This window comes from Phyllostomus discolor, chromosome 6, assembly GCF_004126475.2.
Source record: "Phyllostomus discolor isolate MPI-MPIP mPhyDis1 chromosome 6, mPhyDis1.pri.v3, whole genome shotgun sequence".
In the NCBI taxonomy this organism is placed as follows: Eukaryota; Metazoa; Chordata; class Mammalia; order Chiroptera; family Phyllostomidae; genus Phyllostomus; species Phyllostomus discolor.
In genome coordinates this window covers 167289187-167311059 of record NC_040908.2, presented here as the reverse complement: position 1 = coordinate 167311059, position 21873 = coordinate 167289187, and the positions used below count along the sequence as shown (strand labels likewise).

The 21873-nt window shown below is 61.0% G+C and overlaps 1 protein-coding gene across 2 annotated transcripts; it reads left to right on the top strand.

Annotated features, from left to right (window-relative positions):
- Positions 1-5054: 5054 nt before the first annotated feature.
- UNC93B1 (unc-93 homolog B1, TLR signaling regulator) lies at positions 5055-15664 on the top strand. 2 transcript variants are annotated; one of them, XM_028517675.2, is made up of 11 exons: positions 5055-5231; positions 5412-5553; positions 6154-6307; positions 8745-8906; positions 9089-9221; positions 9570-9663; positions 10266-10390; positions 10924-11106; positions 11607-11880; positions 14055-14173; positions 14868-15664. In XM_028517675.2, exons 1-11 carry the CDS (start codon positions 5139-5141, stop codon positions 15210-15212), a joined length of 1824 nt encoding a protein of 607 aa, XP_028373476.1. In that variant the 5' UTR covers positions 5055-5138; the 3' UTR covers positions 15213-15664. The 2 variants fall into 2 exon arrangements, with proteins under 2 accessions (XP_028373476.1, XP_035885674.1); XM_036029781.1 differs by lacking the exon at positions 5412-5553 and having other exon boundaries at positions 5103-5231.
- Positions 15665-21873: the final 6209 nt, after the last annotated feature.

Sequence of the window (21873 nt, the reverse complement as noted above, 5' to 3'; positions counted from 1 at the left end):
AGAAGGCCCCCACAGAGGCCTGACCTCCTGGCATGGGGGTCCTAACCTGGCCGGACAGTCTGAGGGTCCCTGCTTCTGGGGGAGGAGGAGGAGCCGGGTCAGATGCCTCTGTTACAGAGGGGATAGCAGGCTCAGAGAGGTGCAGTGACCGAGCCAGGGCCCCACGGTGAGAGGGGCTGGCGGGGTTCTGTCCCAGCTGGACCTGACTCCCTGCCCTTGTTTAGGAGCGTGGCGGGGGGTCACTCCTGCTCCAGGGAGCCTCCGGCGTCGGCCGAGAGCAGCAGCCACCGCTCCTGGACGTCCGCTGTGCCAGGCACTGGGCAGGGTCCTGGGCACATCTCAGCTGGGGGGCTTCCAGCAGCCTGTGAGGGTCATCATCCTATGGCTTTTAGTTTTTCTTTTTAAAAAAGATTTTATTTATTTGCCCTGCTGGTGCGGCTCAGTGGATTGAGCACTGACCTGTGAACCAAAAGGTCATTGGTTCAATTCCCAGTCAGGGTACATGACTGGGTTGTGGGCCAGGTGCCCAGTAGGGGGGGCGCAAGAGGCAAATCCTAAAAAATATAATGATGTTATTTATTTTTAGAGAGAGGGGAAGGGTGGGAGAGAGGGAGAGAGAGAAACACCAATGTGTGAGAGAAACATTGATCAGGTGCCTCTAGCACACCCCCAAACTGGGGGCCTGACCCGCAACCCAGGCATGTACCCTGAGTGGGAATTGAACCGGCAACCCTTTTTGGTTCACAGGCTGGTGCTCAACCCACTGAGCCACACCAGGCAGGGCCTATGGCTTTTAGTTTTAAAGAAATGGTAAAGATTGGCCTGAGTTCAGGGACACGGTGTCAGGCGGGTGCGCAGCTGGCCCAGCACGCTCCTGTTTGGGACGCAGTGCCAGGGTGACACGCCGGGGCTTCTCCGCACCCCAGGAGCTGTTTATTTCAGGGTGTTCGAATGGGGCGCGACATTTCTCCCTCCTGTTTGCTCTTCTGGGAGGCCGCTCATTTCACAATGAGAACAAACAACACCCCCTGGTATAGAGAAAGCCCTTCAAGAGCAGTGAGGAAGACGTGGCTGCCCGTGCCCAGGGGTGTGACTCGGAGTGTTTGCGGCCTGGATGGCTGTGGGAGGGACCTGCTGGCCTCGGTCAGTTTCTGTCCTGCAGGCCACACGGCTGCGTTTATCTGGTCCCCCAAAGCCAGCTCAGGTGCGGTCCCAGCGCTGGAGGGCCGAAGAGAGCACAGTGTGGTGTCATCAGCCCCCAGAGGGCCAGGGTCATCCAGGGGCCCCGTCTGTGGGTGCTGGGACCCTGGAGGAGCCATGCCACGCCCACCTGCCTCCCAGGGAGAAGCCCCCCCCCCCCCGCCGTCCCCCCCACTCCTCCCCTTCTCCCACCCACTCTCCCACCTGTGCCTCCCATGGCCGCATCCAATCAGGGAGCCTGTGGCTCAAGTATTTGAAAGCTGTGTGCCAGGGGGCTGTTGGTTGGCCAGTCACATCCAAACCCCACGCCCGGGCTGATCTGGTGATGGTTCTTCTCGCTCAGCGACTGACCGAGGGACTGAGTATCAGCAGATTTTGGAGGTTTGGGGTTGAAGGGGGCGGCCTTTCAGACTCACCTGTGCGACAGGGCGGTGAGCTGAGAAGACCGAAACTTCTCCGTATTCCCCGGGCCGTCCACGTGTCGGCGTTTAAACAGAAACAACAAACGTGTCGCTCCTGGCACGGGGACACAGGCGAGGTCGGGGTGCGGTCACGTCCCACGGTGCGCCACGGCGTGGGGGCGGAAACAAGCTGCCGGGAAAAGGATCCGAGGTGAGTCGGTGTTGATGAAGCCATTTCACACGGCCCGCGGGCCACCGGGGCCGACGTGTGGCAGGGACTTTCGGTAATTCTGGGCCCCCCGACCGCAGAGCGGCCCGTCCTTGAGGCAGGGAGCGGCCTGGAGAGAGAGCTCCAGTGACGTGACAGCCCGGCAGCCCCTGAGAAGTCGCCACTCTCCCGCTGCCCGTAACGTCTGGCTGGCGGGGTCTGCGTGGGGGACACTTGGGACACGGTGGCCCTGGCGGGGCCTTTTAGGGGGCCTGACCACCGCTTCCCTTCTACCTTCTCTTGGCTTTCTGGCTGTTTCTTCAAATACTCTGACTCGTTTCACCTTGGTGGTCCCTTCCGGTGGGAGACACAAAACCAGTGAGCTCAGCAAGTCTTGCCCCTTCCCCCACCCCGCCCCCAGCAGACAGCCCTCCCGGGAAGGGCAGAGACCCTCCCTTGGATGACCCACGCAACCCCCGGGGACCACACACCCGGCCAGCTTGAAATGCACCCGCGTGAATGTCTCCTCCTGCCTCGCCCAGTGGTGCCGCCCGCCCCTGCCGTGTTGCCGGCTCTCAGCTGCCGCTTCAAGATGCAGCATCCCAAAGCCTCCTGGCTCCTCCTTCCCAGGCTCCCCGTTCCCTGGCTCCCTCTACAGGACTCCTCTGTGCCTGCCCCCTTTTCCCACGTGGTGACCACTAAAATCTCCCCTGCCCTGTCTCCCTCCGCAAGAGCCTTCCCTCAAGGTCTGCTCCGCCTCAAAGATGCATCTCTGCCTCCCGCCGGCCAGCCTGTCCCCTCTCTTCTGTCTGCAGTCCACAGACGTGCTTTTCGGCTTATTCTTTTTTTTAAGATTTTATTTATTTATTTTTAGAGAGGGAAGGGAGGGAGAGAGAGAAACATCAATGTGCGGTTGCTGGGGGCCGTGGCCTGCAACCCAGGCATGTGCCCTGACTGGGAATCGAACCTGCGACACTTTGGTGCTCAGCCTGCACTCAATCCACTGAGCTACGCCAGCCAGGGCTTTTGGCTTATTCTTATTTGGCAGGTGAGGACATACTGGGGTGTGTGCCCAACAGTGGAGGTGGGGGGCTCCCCACACTAAAGCCCAGAGAAGACGAGGCACCTGGCTGGGAGCACGCCCCACCCCGTGGGTGGCTGGTCCCGGGTTCTCTGTGGGAGGAGCTGAAGGAGAGGCGGCTGCCAATCCAACGCTCTTGGCTGAGTTATTTCTTTCCTGAGTGGCCTCACCCCGAGAAGGGGGCAGACAAGGAAGGGTCGTTTACAGACCACAGGTGCTGGGCTGATCTCGGGCTCAGTGGCCCTGCTTCCAATATGGTTTCAGAGCCGGGCAGTCCTGAGGGGAGCAAGCGGTCATTCTGGGCGTCCTCCTCACTGTCCCCCAGAGAGATGGGCCCCCAGACCCCCACCCTGAGCTGCACTGAGCCTGCTCCCTGAGGATGCCCCACCCGCCTGGAGCAGCCTCCTTTCCTCCTCCAGTCCGCGTCGCCGGCCCGCCTGTGCAGTGCTACAAGGCCACATCCTTCTGGGGCACCAAGGTCCACTGTCCCCACCACAGCTCCACGACCTCCTGGCCCTCTTCACCCCCTCCCCACCCTGAGCCGTGGCCACACCCTGGACTTGGTCATCACCGGCATCCACTCTCTGACCTTGGCCTCCCAGCATCCACTGCATCCCTGGTCTCCCAACTCCTCTTGCCCCTGGACCTCAGGCCCTGCCCTCGCTCCTGCTCCTTCCCTCTCTCTCACCTCCAGACACCATGGGCACACCCCCCACCTGTGTTTGCTACCTGTCTGCGCACATGGGTGTGGTCTGCAGGGAGCTTCACCACCTCGAAGCCAGAAGCCCCTGCAGATTCATGCCCTGCGTGCCCCCAGCCCTCCGCCTTCCCGGCAGCCCTGCTAGTATAGGTAGCTATTTGCCACCCATTCACTCATCCCTCCATGGACCCGTGCCTACTGAGCACCTACTAAGTGCCTGGCACAAGCCTCTGCGGGAGGGGCGCATGGGGAGTGGTCACCTGGGGGGATGGACAGTTAAACAGGAGAGGAGAAACAGTTCACACCGTTCTCCACGACGGCTGCACCAGCTCATGCCTCCGCCGACGGTGCACGGTGGCTCCTTTCTCTCCACATCCAGGCCGGCACCTGACCCTTGCCGTCTTGGGGACAGCCACTCTGTCACAGGGTTTGATTTGCCTTTCCCCAATGATTAGTGATGTTGAGCACCTTTTTATGGGCCTGTTGGCCATTTGGATGTTTGCTTTGGAAGAACATGTCTAGTTAGTTCCTCTGCCCATTTCAAAAAATTATTTGATTTATTTTAGAGAGGAAAGGAGCCAGAGAGGCAGAGAGAGAGAGAGAGAGAGACATACACATGAGACAGAAACATTGATCGGTTGCCTCTGGCAGAGCCCTGACCAGCTTTTCCAACACAGTTTGTTGAGGAGGCTACGCTGGGAACTGCACAGTTTAAAAATCTTCCCAAGTCTTGTTTCTAACCAGGGCAACGGGCAGTGCTACGGGGCGTCAGCTCGGGCCAGGCTGGGACTTCCTGGGGTCCCCCTGCAGCCCTGGAACCTGCGCCCAGCCGGGTGGGTGCAGCAGGCTCTGAACGCCCCCTGCAGGGAGGCGATGGGGTCTCCCCACCGCAGTCCAGCAGCCATCACAGTCTTGGCCTCCCACTGGCCCCGCTGGAGCTCTCACTGACCAGCAGATGCCACAAGCGACGCTGGAGGGTGCCTGGGAGGCCGGCGCGGACTGCCGAGCCCTGCGGTAGCAGCTCTCTGGGGGGCTGCTCTAGGGGCTCTTTGCTGAACTGCAGACACACTCAGTGAGGCCTGAGGGGGGCAGCACTGGGAGTCAGTAGTAACACTGAGAGGAGCTTAGTACCAACCGGCGCGTTGCTAAGGTTTTGCATTACTCAGTTATCTAGCAACGGCCCTAGGCACTAGTGCCCAGTGGCTGCGTTTTACAGGCGAGGAAACCGAGACGCAGAGAAGCGGAATTAACTCCCGAAGGCCCAGCGCCAGGAAGTGGCCGAGCGTGGACTCGAATAGCTTCTCTCATCTGCGAGGCCGAGGCCGGGTCCGGCCGCACAGGCACCCACGCGCGCAGGCAGGGGCCGGCACAGGCGCGCAGGACACGCCCCTCGGGTGCTGGGGCCGCCCCTCCCGCGGGAGAGGGCCCTCGGGCAGAACGGGGCGGGGCGGGCCGGGGCCGTCCCGGCCTCCAGGAGGAAGTGTCAGTCCGGCCCCGCTTTTGAGACTCTGGGGGCCGCCGCCTGGAGTCGTCCGGCGGGGTCGGGCTATGGCGGAGCCGCCGCTCTACCCGGTGGCAGGGGCCGCGGGGCCGCAGGGCGATGAGGACCGGCTCGGGCTTCCCGACGGGGCCGACGCGCCGGTGAGCGGGAACCGGGACCGTGGGGGAGGGCTCGGGGACCCGGTGGGCCGGGGGGTCTCCCAGCCGGGGGTGAGACGCGGCCCCCGGGGCAGGCCGTAGCAGGGGTGCGTGGGGCCGGGCGGCGAGCTCAGGGCGGGCCGCGGCGGGGGTGCGGGTGCAAGCGCTGTGCGTGCCCCGCAGCTGGACGAGCTGGTGGGCGCGTACCCCAACTACAACGAGGAGGAGGAGGAGCGCCGCTACTACCGCCGCAAGCGCCTCGGCGTGCTCAAGAACGTGCTGGCGGCCAGCGCCGGCGGCACGCTCACCTACGGCGTCTACCTCGGTGGGTACCGCGCGCGCGCGGCGCGCCCCGCGTGGCGCCAGGCGCGGGGGCAGTGCCGGCCCCCCGCGGGCTCAGGCGCTGGACCCCCGGGCTCCCCGACCCTCCCCCCACCCTCCCCCTCCGCCGTCCCTCCCCAGATCCCGCCTGGGAAAGAGAAACCGTAGGCGCCACTTGGTCTCCCTTCCTGTTTCAGTTCCCAGTCTGCGGCCGTCGCAGCTGCAGCCGCCCTCGCAGCCGCCCCCACCGCGTGGGGAGGGGGGAGACCGCGTTGTCCCCGCGGCCCCGAGCAGAGCCTTCGTGAATGCGTGGGCCGGGGCCGGGGACAGGGGGCTGGGGTCCAGGAGGCCTGCGGAGCGAGGCAGGTGGCCTCGGGAGGGGAGCGCGCTGGGGGGCGCTGGGGGCGGTGGATTCAAGTCGCGGATGCTGCTGCCGCTGCCGCTGCAGCTGGCGGGGCGCTGGGCCCAGCCCGGCTTCCCGCTCTGTCCTCTTGGGCGTCGGAATAGGGCGCCCTTCGGTGACAGCGCCCCAGCCTCCGCGCGCTCCGCGGGTTGCTCCGCAGCCAGGCCGCCCCTCCACGCTCGCCCCCCACCCCGTCCCCAGGCCTCCTGCAGATGCAGCTGATCCTGCACTACGACGAGACCTACCGGGAGGTGAAGTACGGCAACATGGGGCTGCCGGACATCGACAGCAAGATGCTCATCGGCATCAACGTGACGCCGATCGCGGCCCTCCTCTACACGCCCGTGCTCATCCGGTGGGCACCGCTGCCCCCCCCGCCCCGGGCTGGGCTGTCACCCCCATGCTGAAGGGGCTCAGGGGCCGTCCTGGTGGTCTCGGGAGGGGGCAGTTGGGAGAGTCCTTGCCTCCCAGGGACGAGGCCGGGTTTGGGGAAGGAGACACAGCTTTGCCCAGGGCACACTGGGTTTCAAGCAGCAGAAGTTCCCCCAGGCCCCCTCCCCTCAGCTTTCCTGTGACCCGTGCGGCACTGTCCCCGTGCCCTCCTCTGTGGCCTGGAGCCACAGTCTGGTCAGCAAGACCCTGGCACCCAGCCCTGGCCCGGGCAGCTGCGGCTGGTGTGGAGGGACGTTTCTTGGAAAGGCCGTGGGCGGGCAGGGGCCCCAGGGGGCTGCTCCTGCTCCGGCCTGAAAGCGTCCCGACCTCTTGAAAACTGGCCGCAAGCACCCTCCCTGCCGGGCGGGACCCGGAGACCAGTGGACAGATCACTCGGGTTTTTGCTCCCCTGTCTTAACAAAAAAGTCCTTTGTCACAGTTGCACAGACAGCATTAGGATCCTAGTGGGAATCAGGAAAAAGCAAGTCCCCCCCAAGCCCTCCAGCACACCAGCTACCTCCCTTGTCCCACGGTCACGGAGGATGCCATTTACGGCCTCGTCACCGGAGCATGTGTGTGTCACGGCCACTTCTGCTGTCTTTGTCCCCCACACCCCTCGGCCTGTCCCCCGCTTCCCAGCGGGGGTCCCGTGGGGGAGCACCCTCGCAGAGTGGCGGGCACCCCACCGTGGCTCAGAGCAGCCGGCTGCGGCACCCTCTGCTTCTTTGCGTGTTCGCTTTGTGCCTTGTGGCTGTTTTCTTCTTTGAAAAGAAAAACAAAACCAGAATTCCCAGGACAAATTCCCAGCAGGGCCCTCCCTTACTAGGTCCGAGGCATGCGAAAGGCTTACTGGCTCTTGAAACCCACCACCATTACTAGCGACCGCCAGCTCGTGGCATCTCCCGTGCGCTGGGCACTTTGCTAAGCGTTAGCTTATTCCTGGCAACCCGAGGGAGGTGCTGGGAGCTCAGACAAGGAGACACCAAGAGCTTGAGCGGCTTGCCCGAGTCGCACGGGCAGCACGTGGCAGACTGCAGGTGTGAGCCGGGGCAGAGCGGCTCCCAGCCCCCGCCCTTGCCCCTTGCCCAAACCACCAGGCTGGTTTTCCCACGGGCTCTGCCAGTCTGCATGACCACTGGCTGTGTGTGTCATTTGTTAAAGAAGATTTTATTTATTTATTTACCTATCTATCTATCCATTTATTTTTAGAGAGAGGGGAAGGGGATGAAAGAGAGGGAGAGAGACACTGATCCGCGAGAGAAACATGGATTTGTTGCCTCCGGCAACTGGGGGCCAAACCCGGAACTCAGGCCTGTGCCCTGACTGGGAATCGAACCGGCGAGCTTTGGCGTTGTGGTACGGTGCCTCACTGTGTGAACCGCACCGGCCAGGGAGTGCGTGTGTCATGGAGCCTTGCTAGCAACGACGGCTAGCGTTTTCCCTTTTTTCCCGTTTTACTCCCTTACGACGTCCCGTGCACGTTGTGTGGCCTGCCCTCCCTCAGCTAGGGCGGAGGGGGCTGCCCGTCTGTTCACGATGCGGCAACATGAGCACAATAAAAGAACCAGGGCCCTGCGACAGAAGAAAAAGCACTAGCGTCAGAAAACCAGGCTCACTCCACTTTGAGCTTCCTGGGAGCCCAAGGGCACTAAGGAGCACAAACACTTTAAAAAAACAAACCAAAGACCTTGGCGGTGGCTTTCAGCTTGACCAGCCTCCATGCCCTGGCTGTCACTTGTCAGTGCCTTATCTTGCCACTCGTCAGCCCCCTTTGAGTCCGGTGTGACATTTCCTCAGAGCCACTGAGCTGAAACCTTCCTGACTCGCCACATGCGCTGCAAGAGCGGTGGGCCGGCAGGAAGGGCCCCAGGGTGCCGGCCTTGCCGGGGCCAGCATGGCAGCCTCTTCCTCTTTGTGCTCTGGAGTCTGCTTGAGCCAGCGTGGGTCGAGTCCCCCGGACACGTGCCTGGGCCCCGCAGTCCCCGCACGTGTGTGTGGGTGGGTGGGGAAGAGGACGGGTGAGTCAGCCCGGACACACATGAGGGCTGATGAGGACACAGGCCTCTCCCTGCTTGATCTCCCTCCACCCCTGCCGTGGCTCGGGGACACTCGTGGTGTGGGCTCTGCACCCACAAGACAGCCGGGAAGGCAGGGGTGTGGACGCCTGGCTTGCCTGAGGCCACTCGGCAACACCCTGTCTCTGAGACTCTGTCGTAGGGTCCTGGATGTCACGGCCAGGGGGTCTCTCCCCGCCTTACACAGACTCAGGAACTGAGAGTTGTGGCTGCTCTGGTGTCGTCCCCGGCAGCCCCAGCAGTCCCGGCAAGATGTGGTACCAGCGTCCCTCTCGCTGCCCGCAGGTTCTTTGGCACCAAGTGGATGATGTTCCTGGGGGTGGGCATCTATGCCCTCTTTGTCTCCACCAACTACTGGGAACGCTACTACACGCTCGTGCCCTCCGCCGTGGCCCTGGGCATGGCCATCGTGCCTCTCTGGGCCTCCATGGGCAACTACATCACCAGGTGAGTCCGGGGGGCAGCAGCGTGGGAGGCTGGAGGCCTGGGATTGGCCCCTTCTGCCCTTGGGGCCTCAGTTTCCCCGTCTATGAGATGCAGGGGCTGGCCAGCCCATAGCGCTGGGTGCGGGAAGCAGAGGTGTCTGGCAGAGGCTGGACTCGGAGAGCCTTCTCTCCTTTGTGGTCCAGGATGGCCCAGAAGTACTATGAGTACTCCCACTACAAGGAGCGGGATGGGCAGGACCCCCAGCAGCGCCCGCCACGGGGTTCCCACGCGCCCTACCTCCTGGTCTTCCAAGCCATCTTCTATAGCTTTTTCCACGTGAGTGCTACGTATGGGGCCCCGGGGTCCCCATATACAGCCTGAGGACCCACACATTGGAGCCCATTCCAGTCTTTTCAGCTTTCTAGTCCCATAGCCCTTCCTTGGGCCAGCCCCTGCTTGCTTGCCCCAAGTGACTGAGACGTCATTCCCTCTCTGTCCATAGTGGTGACCAGGAGAAAGTCCTCCTGCATTGAGCCCTGCGCCCCCCCACACACCAGCAGCTGCCCCAGGGGTGGGAAGGCTCCTGTCCCCCCATGGCTGTGCCCAGACCCTTCCAGATCATGCCTGTGCCCCCTGCTCGGTCCCATGCCCCAAGCCCGACCCAAGCTGCTTTCCTGCCCACAGCTGAGCTTCGCCTGCGCCCAGCTGCCCATGGTCTACTTCCTGAACAACTACCTGTACGACCTGAACCACACGCTGTACAACGTGCACAGCTGCGGTTAGTCCTCGAGGGGCGGGGTCCCCAAGTCCCGCTCACCCTCCCCCCCACTGAGTTGTCCTGCAGACACTGGGCCCTTGAAGGCAGAGGGGCTGCTCTCCCTCACAGGGGTCTCAAGGCGGAGAGTCCGATGTCTCAGGGCTCTGGTGGGCGAGGCGCAGGGCCCTGTGGGAGTAGGTAGTTAATCTGACCCAGCAAGAGGGAAGGGGCGTGTCAGGGAAGGCTGCCTGGAGGAGGTGCCATCTGCGATGAAGCTGCCTGTGAAATCTCTTAGCCATACCCTGAGCGCTCAGTCAGTGCACAGTAAATGTATGGAGGCGGGAGAGGGACCGGCGCCCGCACCCCCCACCCCCCACCCCCAGCCCGGTGCAATAAGGCAGGAAAGGGGATGGGGGAAAGTATTTCTTTTCTTGGATACATTCAGCCCTCCCGGACCTCACCTCCAAACCACTCCGCAAGGAAGCCTGCCTTTGCGGGCACTGCCGGCTCCCAGCCACCCTAACCCTCCCCTCCCGCCCACTAGCCATGCGGCACTTCTTTGCGACTGAGTCGAGAGGGCGCCCTACTCGCGGCCTCACGATGCGCTCTCCGCTCCCTCTCAGGCACCAACAGCCAGGGCATCCTCAGCGGCTTCAACAAGACGGTTCTCCGGACGCTGCCGCGGAGCCGAAACCTCATTGTGGTGGAGAGCGTGCTCATGGCCGTGGCCTTCGTGGCCATGCTGCTGGTGCGGCCCCGGGGTGGGGTGGAATCCATGAGGCCTGGGAATGAGGCGGGGAGCCAGGGCTGCAGTCTGGGCGCGCGGCTGGCGGCCCGGGCAGGGCTGAGGCCTGGAGACGTGGGCTGAGGCAGGAGCCAGGGCTGAGTCCCGTGGGGAGCACCCCTGAGCCGCGGGGCAGTGGGGCACGCAGATGTCTGTGGACTGAGACTGGAGTTGGAGAGGAACCAGGGCAGGTCTGGGGTCGAGATGCTGGAGACGGGGTCCGAGAGGACTGGCAGTAACCTGGGCTGGAGGTGGAACCCAGGGCCAAGAGTTGGAAGGGGTGCCTCCGTCCCGGGGGCGGTGCCGGAGGCAGGACTAAGGCGTTGGGGGCGTGGCTAGGGTGAGGGCTTGGCCTGGAGGCGGAGCTGGGAGGCAAGGCCGAGGTCTGTGGGCGTGGCTAGGGCGGGGCCAGGATAAAGAGGTGGGGCTTGTGTCTAGGGGCGGGGCGGCGCGGGGCGCCCTCTGTCCGCCTCCTCATGGTGTGGGTTTGCTCGCAGGTGCTGGGCCTGTGCGGTGCGGCGTACCGGCCCACAGAGGAGATCGACCTACGCAGCGTGGGCTGGGGCAACATCTTTCAGTTACCCTTCAAGCACGTGCGCGACTTCCGCTTGCGCCACCTCACGCCCTTCTTCATCTACAGCGGCTTCGAGGTGCTCTTTGCTTGCACTGGTCTCGCCCTGGTACGTACAGCCCGCATAAGGTCGCCAGGGGAAATGCCGTTTGCATGGTTCAAGTTGAATTTCAGATAAACCGCGACTAAGTCTTGGATACAGGTATAAGTATGGACAAGCGCGTCCCACATATCCCCCTTCCTCTTCTCTTACTCCCCCTCTACCTTGGACAAACCATTTCAACCTCTCCGAGCCTTAGTTCCCTCCTCTGTGAAGCGGACCTAGTGAAGACGGTCACTCCCAGAGGTGTGGCCTGGTTGAAGTGGGATAACGCCCATCAAGCATTTGACTCCGTGTGGGGTGCAGCCTTGGTGCATGGGGACAGTGCCCGAGCATTTTCTCATTTTCTGTCCTGACCTGACCCCTGAAGCTTCCCAAAAGCCCCGGACGGAGGGCGTCAGCACCCAGGGGGGCCAGGGAGTGCAGGGTGTGGCCCGAAGTCAGACAGCCTGTGGGCAGAGCCAGAGCCTGGGCCAGCGCACCTCACACACTCACTCTCGTCCCCCCAGGGCTACGGCGTGTGCTCCATCGGGCTGGAGCGCCTGGCCTACCTCCTCGTGGCTTACAGCCTGGGCGCCTCGGCCTCCTCACTGCTGTGCCTGCTGGGGCTGTGGCTGCCGCGCCACGTGCCCCTGGTGTCCGGGTCCGGCCTGCACCTGCTGCTCACTGTTGGCCTCTTTTTCTGGGCCCCGACACCGAAGGTCTTGCAGCACATGTGGATCCTCTACGTGGCAGCTGTCCTCTGGGGTGTGGGCAGTGCCCTCAACAAGACCGGGCTCTCCAGTGAGTATGGCCGTGGGCCCTGGGGTGGCTGGGCAGAGGACCCTGTGGTCACCTTGGGGTGGTTGCGGGCAGCACGGACATTCCAGGGACAGATGTGGGGTCCCATGGACACACAGGAGGTCTGTCACGGGGTCCTGTGGACGTGGTAGAGGTAGGAGGAGGTCCCTGTGGACACTACAGGGGTGAGAGTCCCGTGGACACTGTAGGGACAAAGGGGAGGACTGTGGCCACCCTTGGGGCAGGTATGGGAATCATATGCCATGGACACCCTGTGGACACTCAGGGCTGGGCATGGGGCCCTGTGGACACTGAGGGGTCAGCGTGCGATTGTGCCCTTACATGGCGTAGGTGTGGGGCTCTGTCGGAACCTCTGAAGGTTAGGGTGAAAAACACACTGGCCACCCCTGCCTTCAACCAGGGAGCAGGGCCTGTCGGACACGGTTTTCCCAACACTGGGAGCAGGCTCCAGGTCCGCGCCCTGTGGAGCGCGGGAAGCGGCAGGGGGCCCCGCCCACAGCCCAGGGCGCAGGTGCAGCCATGGCCATTGCAGAGAGGAGCTAGGAGCAGGTTGCAGCCCCGACACCAGTCTGCAGACCAGCAGAGCCCCGGCCCCATGTCTCAGTCCAAGTCCAGGCAGGACTCAGAGTGGGCTGGAGTGGGGACACTGGGGAGCGGGGCCCTGTCTGCAGAAAGGAGGGGGTGAACCAGAGATAGGCCAGTGCCGTGCAGCGAGTACACAGAGGGGCAGCCACTTGGGTCCCCCACATCAGCCTCTGTTCTGATGGATGGTGCTGTCGACGGCTCTGCACATTGTCGCTGGGGGTGTGGCGCGGTGGAGGTCATGTGCACTGCAGGCAGGGCAGGGCTGCTGGCTCAGGTGACCCCGGCGCTCACCAGCAGAGAGAGTCAGGCACCTTATCTGTCGGGATGGAGCCCCACACTCTGGACCACACTCCCTTGGCTCTTCTGCTCAGGGGCGGCCAGCTCTGGGCAGCATGCAGTCTGGGTACCTTGGACCCATGAAATGTCTGGACTTGGGCCTGGTCCCCATATCCCCTTCTGCCAGGATCTTCTGTTCGCTCTTCGTGGGCCCTGGGACCCCGTGTCCCTTCCCAGCAGCCCCATGGGGCACAGTCACACTATAGGGCCTTAGGACAGAGGTGTTCATGTCTGAGTTTGCCACATTCAAACTTTACCATGTAACATACATGCCTGATTGCATTTACAGGCGGGAAAAGAGGCCTGGGGAGTGACCGTCTTGTGCTGTGTATAATATGCACTTTTTTGCCCACATTTTTGAGGGAAAAACAAGGATGCCCATTATACCTGGGTAGTGTTCATTCTGTATCTGTAGAAATGTTTTAAATTTTTTTATTTATGCTTATGCATTAAAAGTATAACTCTAGAAAGCAGTAATGATCTCTGTATGCAAAACAATACCCTGGAATATGATCATCGGGTTGTTTCTAAACGTATATACATAAAAAAATCGAATTAAAAATTAAAACGAAAGATTTTTTCCCCTCAAAGTTTGGGCCAGAAACGTGGGTGCGCATTATACACGGGAGCACATGCTACGTGGCAGATTACGGTAACTCACTCCAAGTCCCCCACGGAGCCCACATTGGAACCCAGGTCTCTGTGCCTGCTCCCTCCACCTCACTGGCCTGAGAGCGGACTCCGAGGCCCCTGCCTCCCGGTGCAGTGCCCCTCGGCCCACCCCAGGGAGGATTCTTTGGGAAAGACGGCCAAGTCCCCCAGCTTCAGGTCAATTTGTGGAAAGCCCGTTTTTGCAAGCGGGCTGCCTTCCCTGAGCCGGGGCGAGGAGGAGAAACAGGCGTTGCAGGCCTGGCACGGAAGGGCTGGGGGTCCAGAAGGGGACAGGATGTGACTGCCCACGAAGCTTTCCACTTTTCAGGCCCCGCGTGCCCCAGGGCGAGACCCACCTGCGTCCCAACTCACCTGCTCTGTAATCAGCTCAGCTCCCCGGGCCGCGTGGTAACCAGGGTCTCCACTAGGGGGCAGGCCAGCCCCAGCCTGCAACAGCTTTCTGGGCCATCCGGGGCCAAGGGCTGGGACCCCGCACAACCTAGGCCTGTCACTGGCGGTTGGTCAGGCACCCTGAACCCTGGGGTGACATTCTTCCCTTCCCGCCCTGTCCTGCCTGCCTGCAGCACTGCTGGGGATCCTGTACGAGGACAAAGAGAGGCAAGACTTCATCTTCACCATCTACCACTGGTGGCAGGCGGTGGCCATCTTCGTTGTGTACCTGGGCTCCAGCTTGCCCATGAAGGTGAGGCTGAGCGGGGTGCGGGAGGGCCTCTGGGGTGTGAGGCACCCCCCCATACCCCCCAACTCTCCACTGCGTGGCCCCAGACCCAGCCTTCACTCACTGCCTCACCTCCTGAGGGCCTCAGTTTACCACTCTCCGAAAGGGTCCCCAGTTTGCCCTTCACCTGTGGCGCATGCCAGCCACCTTGCGTCTGGCTGGGTGACCCGTTCGCTGGATGCTGAGCGTCCGTGTCCCTTGGTGACCGTGGAGGAGCAGGGCCCGCATGCTCCACCTCCACCCAGCTGATGGGCCCGTTTAGCAGGCCCTTTCTGACCCATGTTTTAAAAAACGAAATAGAATAGAAAACAGCAAGGAATATGCATGCGATTATGGGTGTAGGTACTGAGTTATGATGTAGAATTTTCTGGCTGTGGGTCACCGTCAAAAACGCCTAGGAAGCATTTCTTGCGCCCCTCCCCGCCCCACCACCTGTAAGGGACAGTAACCTAAGCCCTAGTGACAGGGGCCAGGCATGGGTCCGCACTTGTCAACGTCTTCACCTGTGTCTGGAAAGGGCCGAGCTGGGGCTGAGTCCTGCGGGCAGGAGGGTGGTCAGGCAGCGGGTGGGAGTGGGCCTGTCCGGGTGAGGGGCGGGGCGGGGCGGGGGAGGGGGCGTCGCCCCACGGGTCCCCAGCATCCCTCCCTGTGCGCCCAGGCTAAGCTGGCGGTGCTGTTGCTGACGCTGGTGGTGGCCATGATCTCGTACCTGGTGATGGAGCAGAAGCTGCGGCGGGGCGTGGTCCCGCGCCAGCCACGCATCCCGCGGCCGCAGCACAAGGTGCGGGGCTACCGCTACCTGGAGGAGGACAATTCTGATGAGAGCGACGCGGAGGGCGAGCGCTACGGCGGAGGCGGCGGCGGCGGCGGCGGTCGGGGCGACGGCGGGGAGGACGAGGCGCTGCTCTCGGGGCCCCGACCCGGCCCCGAGCCAGCAGGCTTCGGCCGCCGGCCCTGCCCCTACGAACAGGCGCAAGAAGGCGACGGGCCTGAGGAGCAGTGAGGGGCCCAGCCCTCTCGCAGGCCTTGTTGACCGCATCTCAGGGCTGGGGCGCCCTGATTCTTGCGCCATCGTCAGGAAGGACCTTCTGCCGCCCACCCCCATGTTTGGGGATGCCCCTCCCAGAACCCGGGGCCACCTGGAGCTGGGGATCCGCTCCTCAGCCTCCTCCTCGGTGGGGTGGGGCCTTGAGACCCCTCGGCAGCGCCTAGGGTTTGAGAAAGCACAGCCGAACCACACCCCCGGAGGGGCTGCCGCCTCCCAGCACGCGCCCCGGCCCCGGACGGGGACGGGGTCCTTCTGCCGCACCCCTCCCCGCTGTCCGGCCCCAGCTCTCAGCTGCAGGCTTGGGTGGAGCTTGCCTTGCGCTTTGCACGCCCTATCCCTGTAGCCCGCCCAGAGGCACGACTTTTTATAGAAAGGGAACAATAAAGAGAGTTTTGTATTGTTCTGACTGGGAAGTCTCAAGTCGTGAGGGGACCTAGAGCTCCCGGACTGTGTGTGGCTGACCCAGCTTCTAGGGCACTGTCGTCAGAGGCCTCGACCTCCAAGTGGCTGCCACCGGCCCCCAAACCCCGCCCACCAGGCAGGCCTCCCTCCTGGAAGCCCCGCCCCTCCCAAAACCTGCCAGGCTTCCCCAGTCCCACCCCAACCACCTAGGGGTGTCCTGCAGGGGCCTCCGCAGAGACTGACAGGGTCTAGAGGATGGGGCAGATTCCAGAGACCCAGGTCCAGCTGCCCCTCCTGTAGTCTTCGCCCGCACCCCCAGCCTCCCTGCCCAGCCCCCACCCTTTGTCTATTGGGGTACTTCTGCCCATCGCTCCCCGAGAGATTCCCTGGGGGACAGGGTCCACTTCTAAGCCATGTCAGGGTCACCCCGTGCTGAGCCCAGGTAATCTGGCCACTGCCCTACCGGCTTCAGCCTCATGGCCACGAGAGACTCAGCCGCCCTGCCGCCTGGGGGTCCCCTTTCTCTACTCCGCCCCTCACGGGAGAGGGGACTGAACCCACTGTGAAGGTTTTGAACGCGTGGGTGAGGACTAGCAAGGAGGGTCATGGAGCCCCCAGCTGCACTCCCAAACTCCCTCTGCTGGGGCCAGACCCTTGTGCACACCCACTCGAGCTTCCGGTCTCCGAGATTCTCCCACCCAAGAACTGTGCTGCCTCCTCTGGGGCCCCCACTGCCCTCACTTCAGTTTTGTTACCGCAGCCTCTAGGGGGCGCTGGAGCCAGGCTTGAGACTTCAGGCGGGGCGGGGGCGCGGGGGGGGGGGGTCTCCATGTCTGAGCCCAGGTCCTTCTCAGGGAAGTGTATCTCAGTAAAAAGCAGGCATGGGGGGACCCTCCTCCACACGGTTGCTCCGCGGGACCTGGATCCTGGGGGAATCTCACAGGGCGCAGTTTTAAATCTCATACATTTAAAAAAATATTTAAAGACGTTATTTGTTTATTTTTAGAGAGACGGGGAGGGAGAGAGACAGAGAGGGAGAGAAACAACACGCGCCCCCAGCTGGGGACCTGGGCAACAACTCAGCCACTTGCCGCAACTGCCAATCACACCAGTGACTTCTGGGTTCGCAGGCCTGTGCTCGACCCACCGAGCCACACCGGCCCGGGCTACACTTTGTACATTTTAGAGGGAAGTGGTGATAGCGTCCATTTCTGAGCACGGTGAGAGCTCCGAGAGGCTCCCAGTTTGCTGGGGTTAGATCCCTCCGCACTCCTTTCCCAGCACAACTCGGAGAAGCTGGATCTCCTGTCGTTCTGAGGATAAAACTCGCGGATCACGGCGGAGCTGGGCATGAGGCTGCGGGGTGACCCGTCCGATTTCAAGGTTTGAGAAACCGGCGGGGGGCGCGCAGCCAATCAGCGAGTAGGAGTGTTATGAACGAGACAGAAGCACCATCGTGTCTTTCTGCTGACCCGAATTCTATTTTCTCAACGGCTACTACATTATTCACACATACATGCTTGTAAGTTATTTAGACCTAAATTAATTTGTAGATAGAGCTACTGGAGATTTCTTTTGGCCCTAGGAGCGCCAGGAGAAATGACTGAGACGCGAAGGGCGCCAGGAACTGAGACCGTCCAGGCGCTCAGAGTGAGCTCTCTGCGAAACTCGGCTGGTGGCGTCCTCCGCGACCCAGACGGCCGGCTGCGTCCTTTCCAGGGCCCTTCTACGGAAGGTGATGAGGTGAGGCCTGCAGTCTGTGAGGCCTGCGAAGGACGCCCCGGTGGGCAGATCTGGGGGGCCTGCGGTCACGGGGACAGTGAGAGCTCCGGCTGCAGGGAGGGCCCCAGGCCACCCCACCAGGTGGTCGCACACTCAGGCAGGCCAAGGGCTGGAAGCTGTGTGCTTCACACACAGACCGTCAAAGACAAGCAAGTCCAGAGAGGGTCACACAGGGTGACCCGTAGGCCAGGGGAGGGGCCAGCCCTCTGTCCCTCCAGGTGGCAGCCAGCTTCTGGACTGGAAGGGACGGTTGTCTGATAGCAGATGTGGCAACACCCCCCTGGCAGGTCGGCAGCCTCGCCCGATGAGGGTGGGCAGCCAGACACAGCAGCCACACCCTCTGAGTGTGGAGCAGGTGGACCTTTGGCAGCGGGTGGGTCCCCGGGCACGTGGGCAGGCGTGGGGACCGGCCTGCAGCGTTCCACAGCCCACACCACTTCCAACGTCCGTCTCGATGCCGGGCCAAGGCTGGTGTCAGGCAGACGCAGAGGCAGCTCAGGCGCACAGAGCGGGCTTCCAGCCGCGCTTCCTTGCGCCAGGGTGGGCTCCCCGCCAGGAGACCTTCCGTGCCCTCTTGCTGCGCCCAGCACGTGGGCGAGACCCACGTGCCGACACGGGAGAGGCACCAGACACGCACGCCCGGGACAGCCGGCGTGACTGGTCATGGCTGCCAAGTCCCAGCAGGCTGGCTGGCGGGGACAGGCGTGTTGGGCTGTCGGATGCGAGCGCCCGGGGCCCTGGGCGGCCTGCAGTCTGGCGTAACAGCGATGTTGCTGTCACCTCTGCTGACTGCCACCTCCGGAGGAGGTGACTGGGTGCAGGCCTGGGCTGCCGAGGGAAAGCTCGGACTCCGTGCCATGGCCTCTGCCCCCGTGATTCTGCCCGTCTGCCCCAGGGAGAGTGTAAAACTGGTTCTGAGACTCCACGGGCTGAAATTGTCACGCTCTTTAACTTTTCCGTAGTGTGTGAGAGGCAACCACACATCGATGTTTCTCTCCCTCTCTTCCCCCCCCTTTCCCTCTCTAAAAATAAATAAAGAAAATCTTAAAAAAAAAAAAAAAAAGAAGAAGGCCACGTGTCCCCTGTCGGTCTGGAGGAACCCCCAGCTGACCACCAGCAGGAAAACGGGGGGCTGGCGTATCTCTCCATACCACGCCCTCTCCTTGTTTGGGGTGTGAATAAAATCTTTATTCTATACTTTCTTCTCGTTGTGAATTCTTTCACGGCCTGTGTCACCAAGCACCCTAACATTTTGGTGGCCATAGGGGGACATTCTCTATTTCTCCCTCTCTTCCAGCTGCCTGAAAGGAAGGAAGGAAGGAAGGAAGGAAAGAGAGAGAGAAAGAAAGAAGGAAGGAAGGAAGGAGAGAAAGAAAGAGAAAGAAAGAAAGAAAGAAAGAAAGAAAGAAAGAAAGAAAGAAAGAAAGAAAAATTAGGAACAGAGAAAGAAAGGAAGGAAAAAAGAAAATGGGGCCCTGGCTGGCATGGCTCAGTGGATTGAGTGTGGGCTGCGAACCAAAGTGTTGCAGGTTCGATTCCCAGTCAGGGCACATGCCTGGGTTGCAGGCCATAGCCCCCAGCAACCACACATTGAATGGTTCTCTCTCTCTCTCTTTCTCCCTCCCTTCCCTCTCTAAAAATAAATAAATAAAATCTTTAAAAAAAAGGAAAGAAAGAAAATGGGGACTGCAGCCCTGGCTGGGTGGCTCAGTTGTTTGGAGTGCCATCCGGTACATCAAAAAGTTGTGAGTTCAATTCCCAGGGAGGGCACATACCTGTTATGGGTTCAGTCCCCTGTCGGGGTACGTATGGGAGGCAACCGATTGGTGTTTCTCTCTCACATCCATGTTTCTCTCTCTCTCTCAAATCAGTAAACCTATCCTTGGGTGAGGATTTAAACAAATAAAAGGAAACAGGGACCTCGGCCCTACAACCACGAGGAAGTGAATTCTGTCAACACCCCGAGTGAGCGTGGGGGATTCGAGGTCCAGGCGAGGACACGGCCTGGTGGGGCCCTGAGCAGAGGGCCCAGCCACGCCCTGGGCCTTGACCCAGGACGTGTCCCCACGCGGCAGCTGGCTGCAGCCGAGCGCACAAGCGAGCAGAACCGGCAAAAGCAGGAGAACATGGAATCATCGTTTTTTATTTCTGTGCAGGCAAAGTTCCAATGACATGCAACTCACCGTTTTAAAGTTACAATTCAGGGCCGTTTTCTCCCTCCGGGATGTCGTGCGACCACCACCTCTTCCTAGTTTCCAAACTTTTCCATCACCCCACCCCAACACGCCCCACCCCCAGGGGGCAGTCCCTCCCTCTGGCCCCGCCCCGCCCCGCCCCGCCCCCACCGTTCGGTGTCTCTACGGATTCGCCCACTCTCACGTGTCCCATAAACGGACCCAGACGGTCAGTTTGACCCTTTGTGTCTGGTTTCTCCCACCGAGCAGGAGGCCTCCAAGGCCGGTCCATGCCGTGCCGTGTGTCAGTGTGGGCACCTCTTTTTTTTTTTCAGACATTGTTTGTGGGAGAGGTTTTAGGTTCACAGCAGAATTGGAATCCTTTTATGGCCAACTAATGGCCCCTCGCGTGGGTACGATGCTGTATTTTCTTCCTTCGTCGTCCATCGACAGACACTTGGGTTGTTTGCGCGTTTCGGCTGTTGCGAACAAGGCTACTACGAACATCGGCGAACACGTACTTATCTGAACACGTGGTTTGAATTTGGAAGTGGGGGTTCTGTACCCGGGCTCGGTCGCACGTCAACTCTGTGTGACACGTTTCGAGAAGCGGCCGGACTCTCGACCGAAGCTGATGCGCCGTTTTGCACCCCCACCAGCAGCCTTCGGAGACCCCGGTTTCTCCACATCCTGGCCAGTGAGCGTCCTGGCCCGCGGTTTCCACTCTGTGCCACCTGGTTGTCTCGTTGAAGCCGTCCGCGGGGCTGCGAAGCGGTGTCCTCCCGCGGCTGTGGCCTGTGGGTCCTCGGTGATGAGTGAGGCCAGCGCCTTCTCCTGTGCGTTCCGGCCGGCTGTGTGTCCTCTTTGCAGAGACGTCTGTGCAGGTCCTTCGTCCACAGTTAAATTGAGTTGTTTGCCTTTTTTCGCTGAGTTGTATTCTCTATATAGTTTAGAGACGTAGCCTTTACCAGATGCAGTTTCCTAGCGTCTCCTCCCATTCCGAAGGCTGTCTCTTCACTTTCCTAACAATGTTCTTCGATTCACGTCTGCACAAGTCACAGGCACAGACGTGAGCATGGGGAAGGCCGGGGAGGGGGGATCTGGGGGCTGGGGGGGGCAGCTGGGGGGCAGAGATGGGGTCATCCGTAACAGAGTCAACAATGAAGATAAAGAAAAAAAAATAATGTCCTTTGATGCACAAACTTTTTAAGTTTTGTTGAAGCCTGCTTTATCTACTTTGTTTGTTCATGCTGTGGTGTCACATCGAAGAAGCCACTGCCAAATCCAAGGTCATGAGGATTCACCCCATGTTTTCTCTTAAGAGTTCCATTGTTCCAGCTCCTACATCAGGCTGTCGATCCATCCTGAGTTAATGCTGGTATCTGGAGTGAGGGAGACATTCAACTTTTGCGCGTGGTTATCCAACTGCCTGCACACCCTTTGCTGGAGAGACCATCCTTTTCCCTCCTGGGAGATCTCGGCACCCTTCCTGGAGAGCAATTGGCCACAGACGTTGGGCTCATCTCGGGAATCCCGATTCCGTCCCATCGGTGCACACGTCTGCACGTAAGCCGGAAGCACGCTGTTTTTGCTTACTGCAGCTTTGCAATAAGTTTAGAAGTCATGCTATGTGCGTCCTCCGACTTTGTTTTCCTTTCAAACATCGTTTTGGATATTTAGGGCCCCTTGCGATTACACATGAAGGCCAGCTTTTCCATTTCTTCACGACGTTGGAGTTTTGACAGGAATTGCATTGCATCGTAGATGGCTTTGGGGAGTCTTGCCATAGTAACAACGATCAAGTTTTCCAGCTCTCGGGTCCTCGCTTCCAAGATGAGCAAGGAAAACAGGAACAGTGGTTGTCCGAAAAGAAGGTGTGGCCACAAGCAGCCTATTTGCTGCACCTACTGTGCCCAATGTGTGCCCAAGGTCGAGGCCATTAAGAGGTTCATCAATCTGCCCTGGCTGGTATGGCTCAGTGGACTGAGCGCTGGCCTGAAAACCAAAGGATGACTGGTTCGATTCCCAGTCAGGGCACATGCCTGGGTTGTGAGCCAGGTGCCCTGTTGGGACATACGAGAGTCAACTGCACGTTGATGTTTCTCTCCCTTCCTTCCCCTCTCTCTACAAATAAATAAATGAAATCTTAAAAAAAAAGAACCATGACAATTAAGCACTGTTGGTACCTCAGAGAGACTCAGAGAGGTTCAGTAACTTGCCCAGGGTCACACAGTGAACAGGAGAATAAAGGAACAAAG

Bases quoted from the DNA above. Each gene is read 5' to 3' on its own strand.
- UNC93B1 (XM_028517675.2), top strand. From the start codon at position 5,139: ATGGCGGAGCCGCCGCTCTACCCGGTGGCAGGGGCCGCGGGGCCGCAG. The intron at 9,222-9,569 runs GTGAGTGCTACG...TCCTGCCCACAG, and splicing joins TCTTCTATAGCTTTTTCCAC to CTGAGCTTCGCCTGCGCCCA. The intron at 14,174-14,867 runs GTGAGGCTGAGC...CTGTGCGCCCAG, and splicing joins GCTCCAGCTTGCCCATGAAG to GCTAAGCTGGCGGTGCTGTT.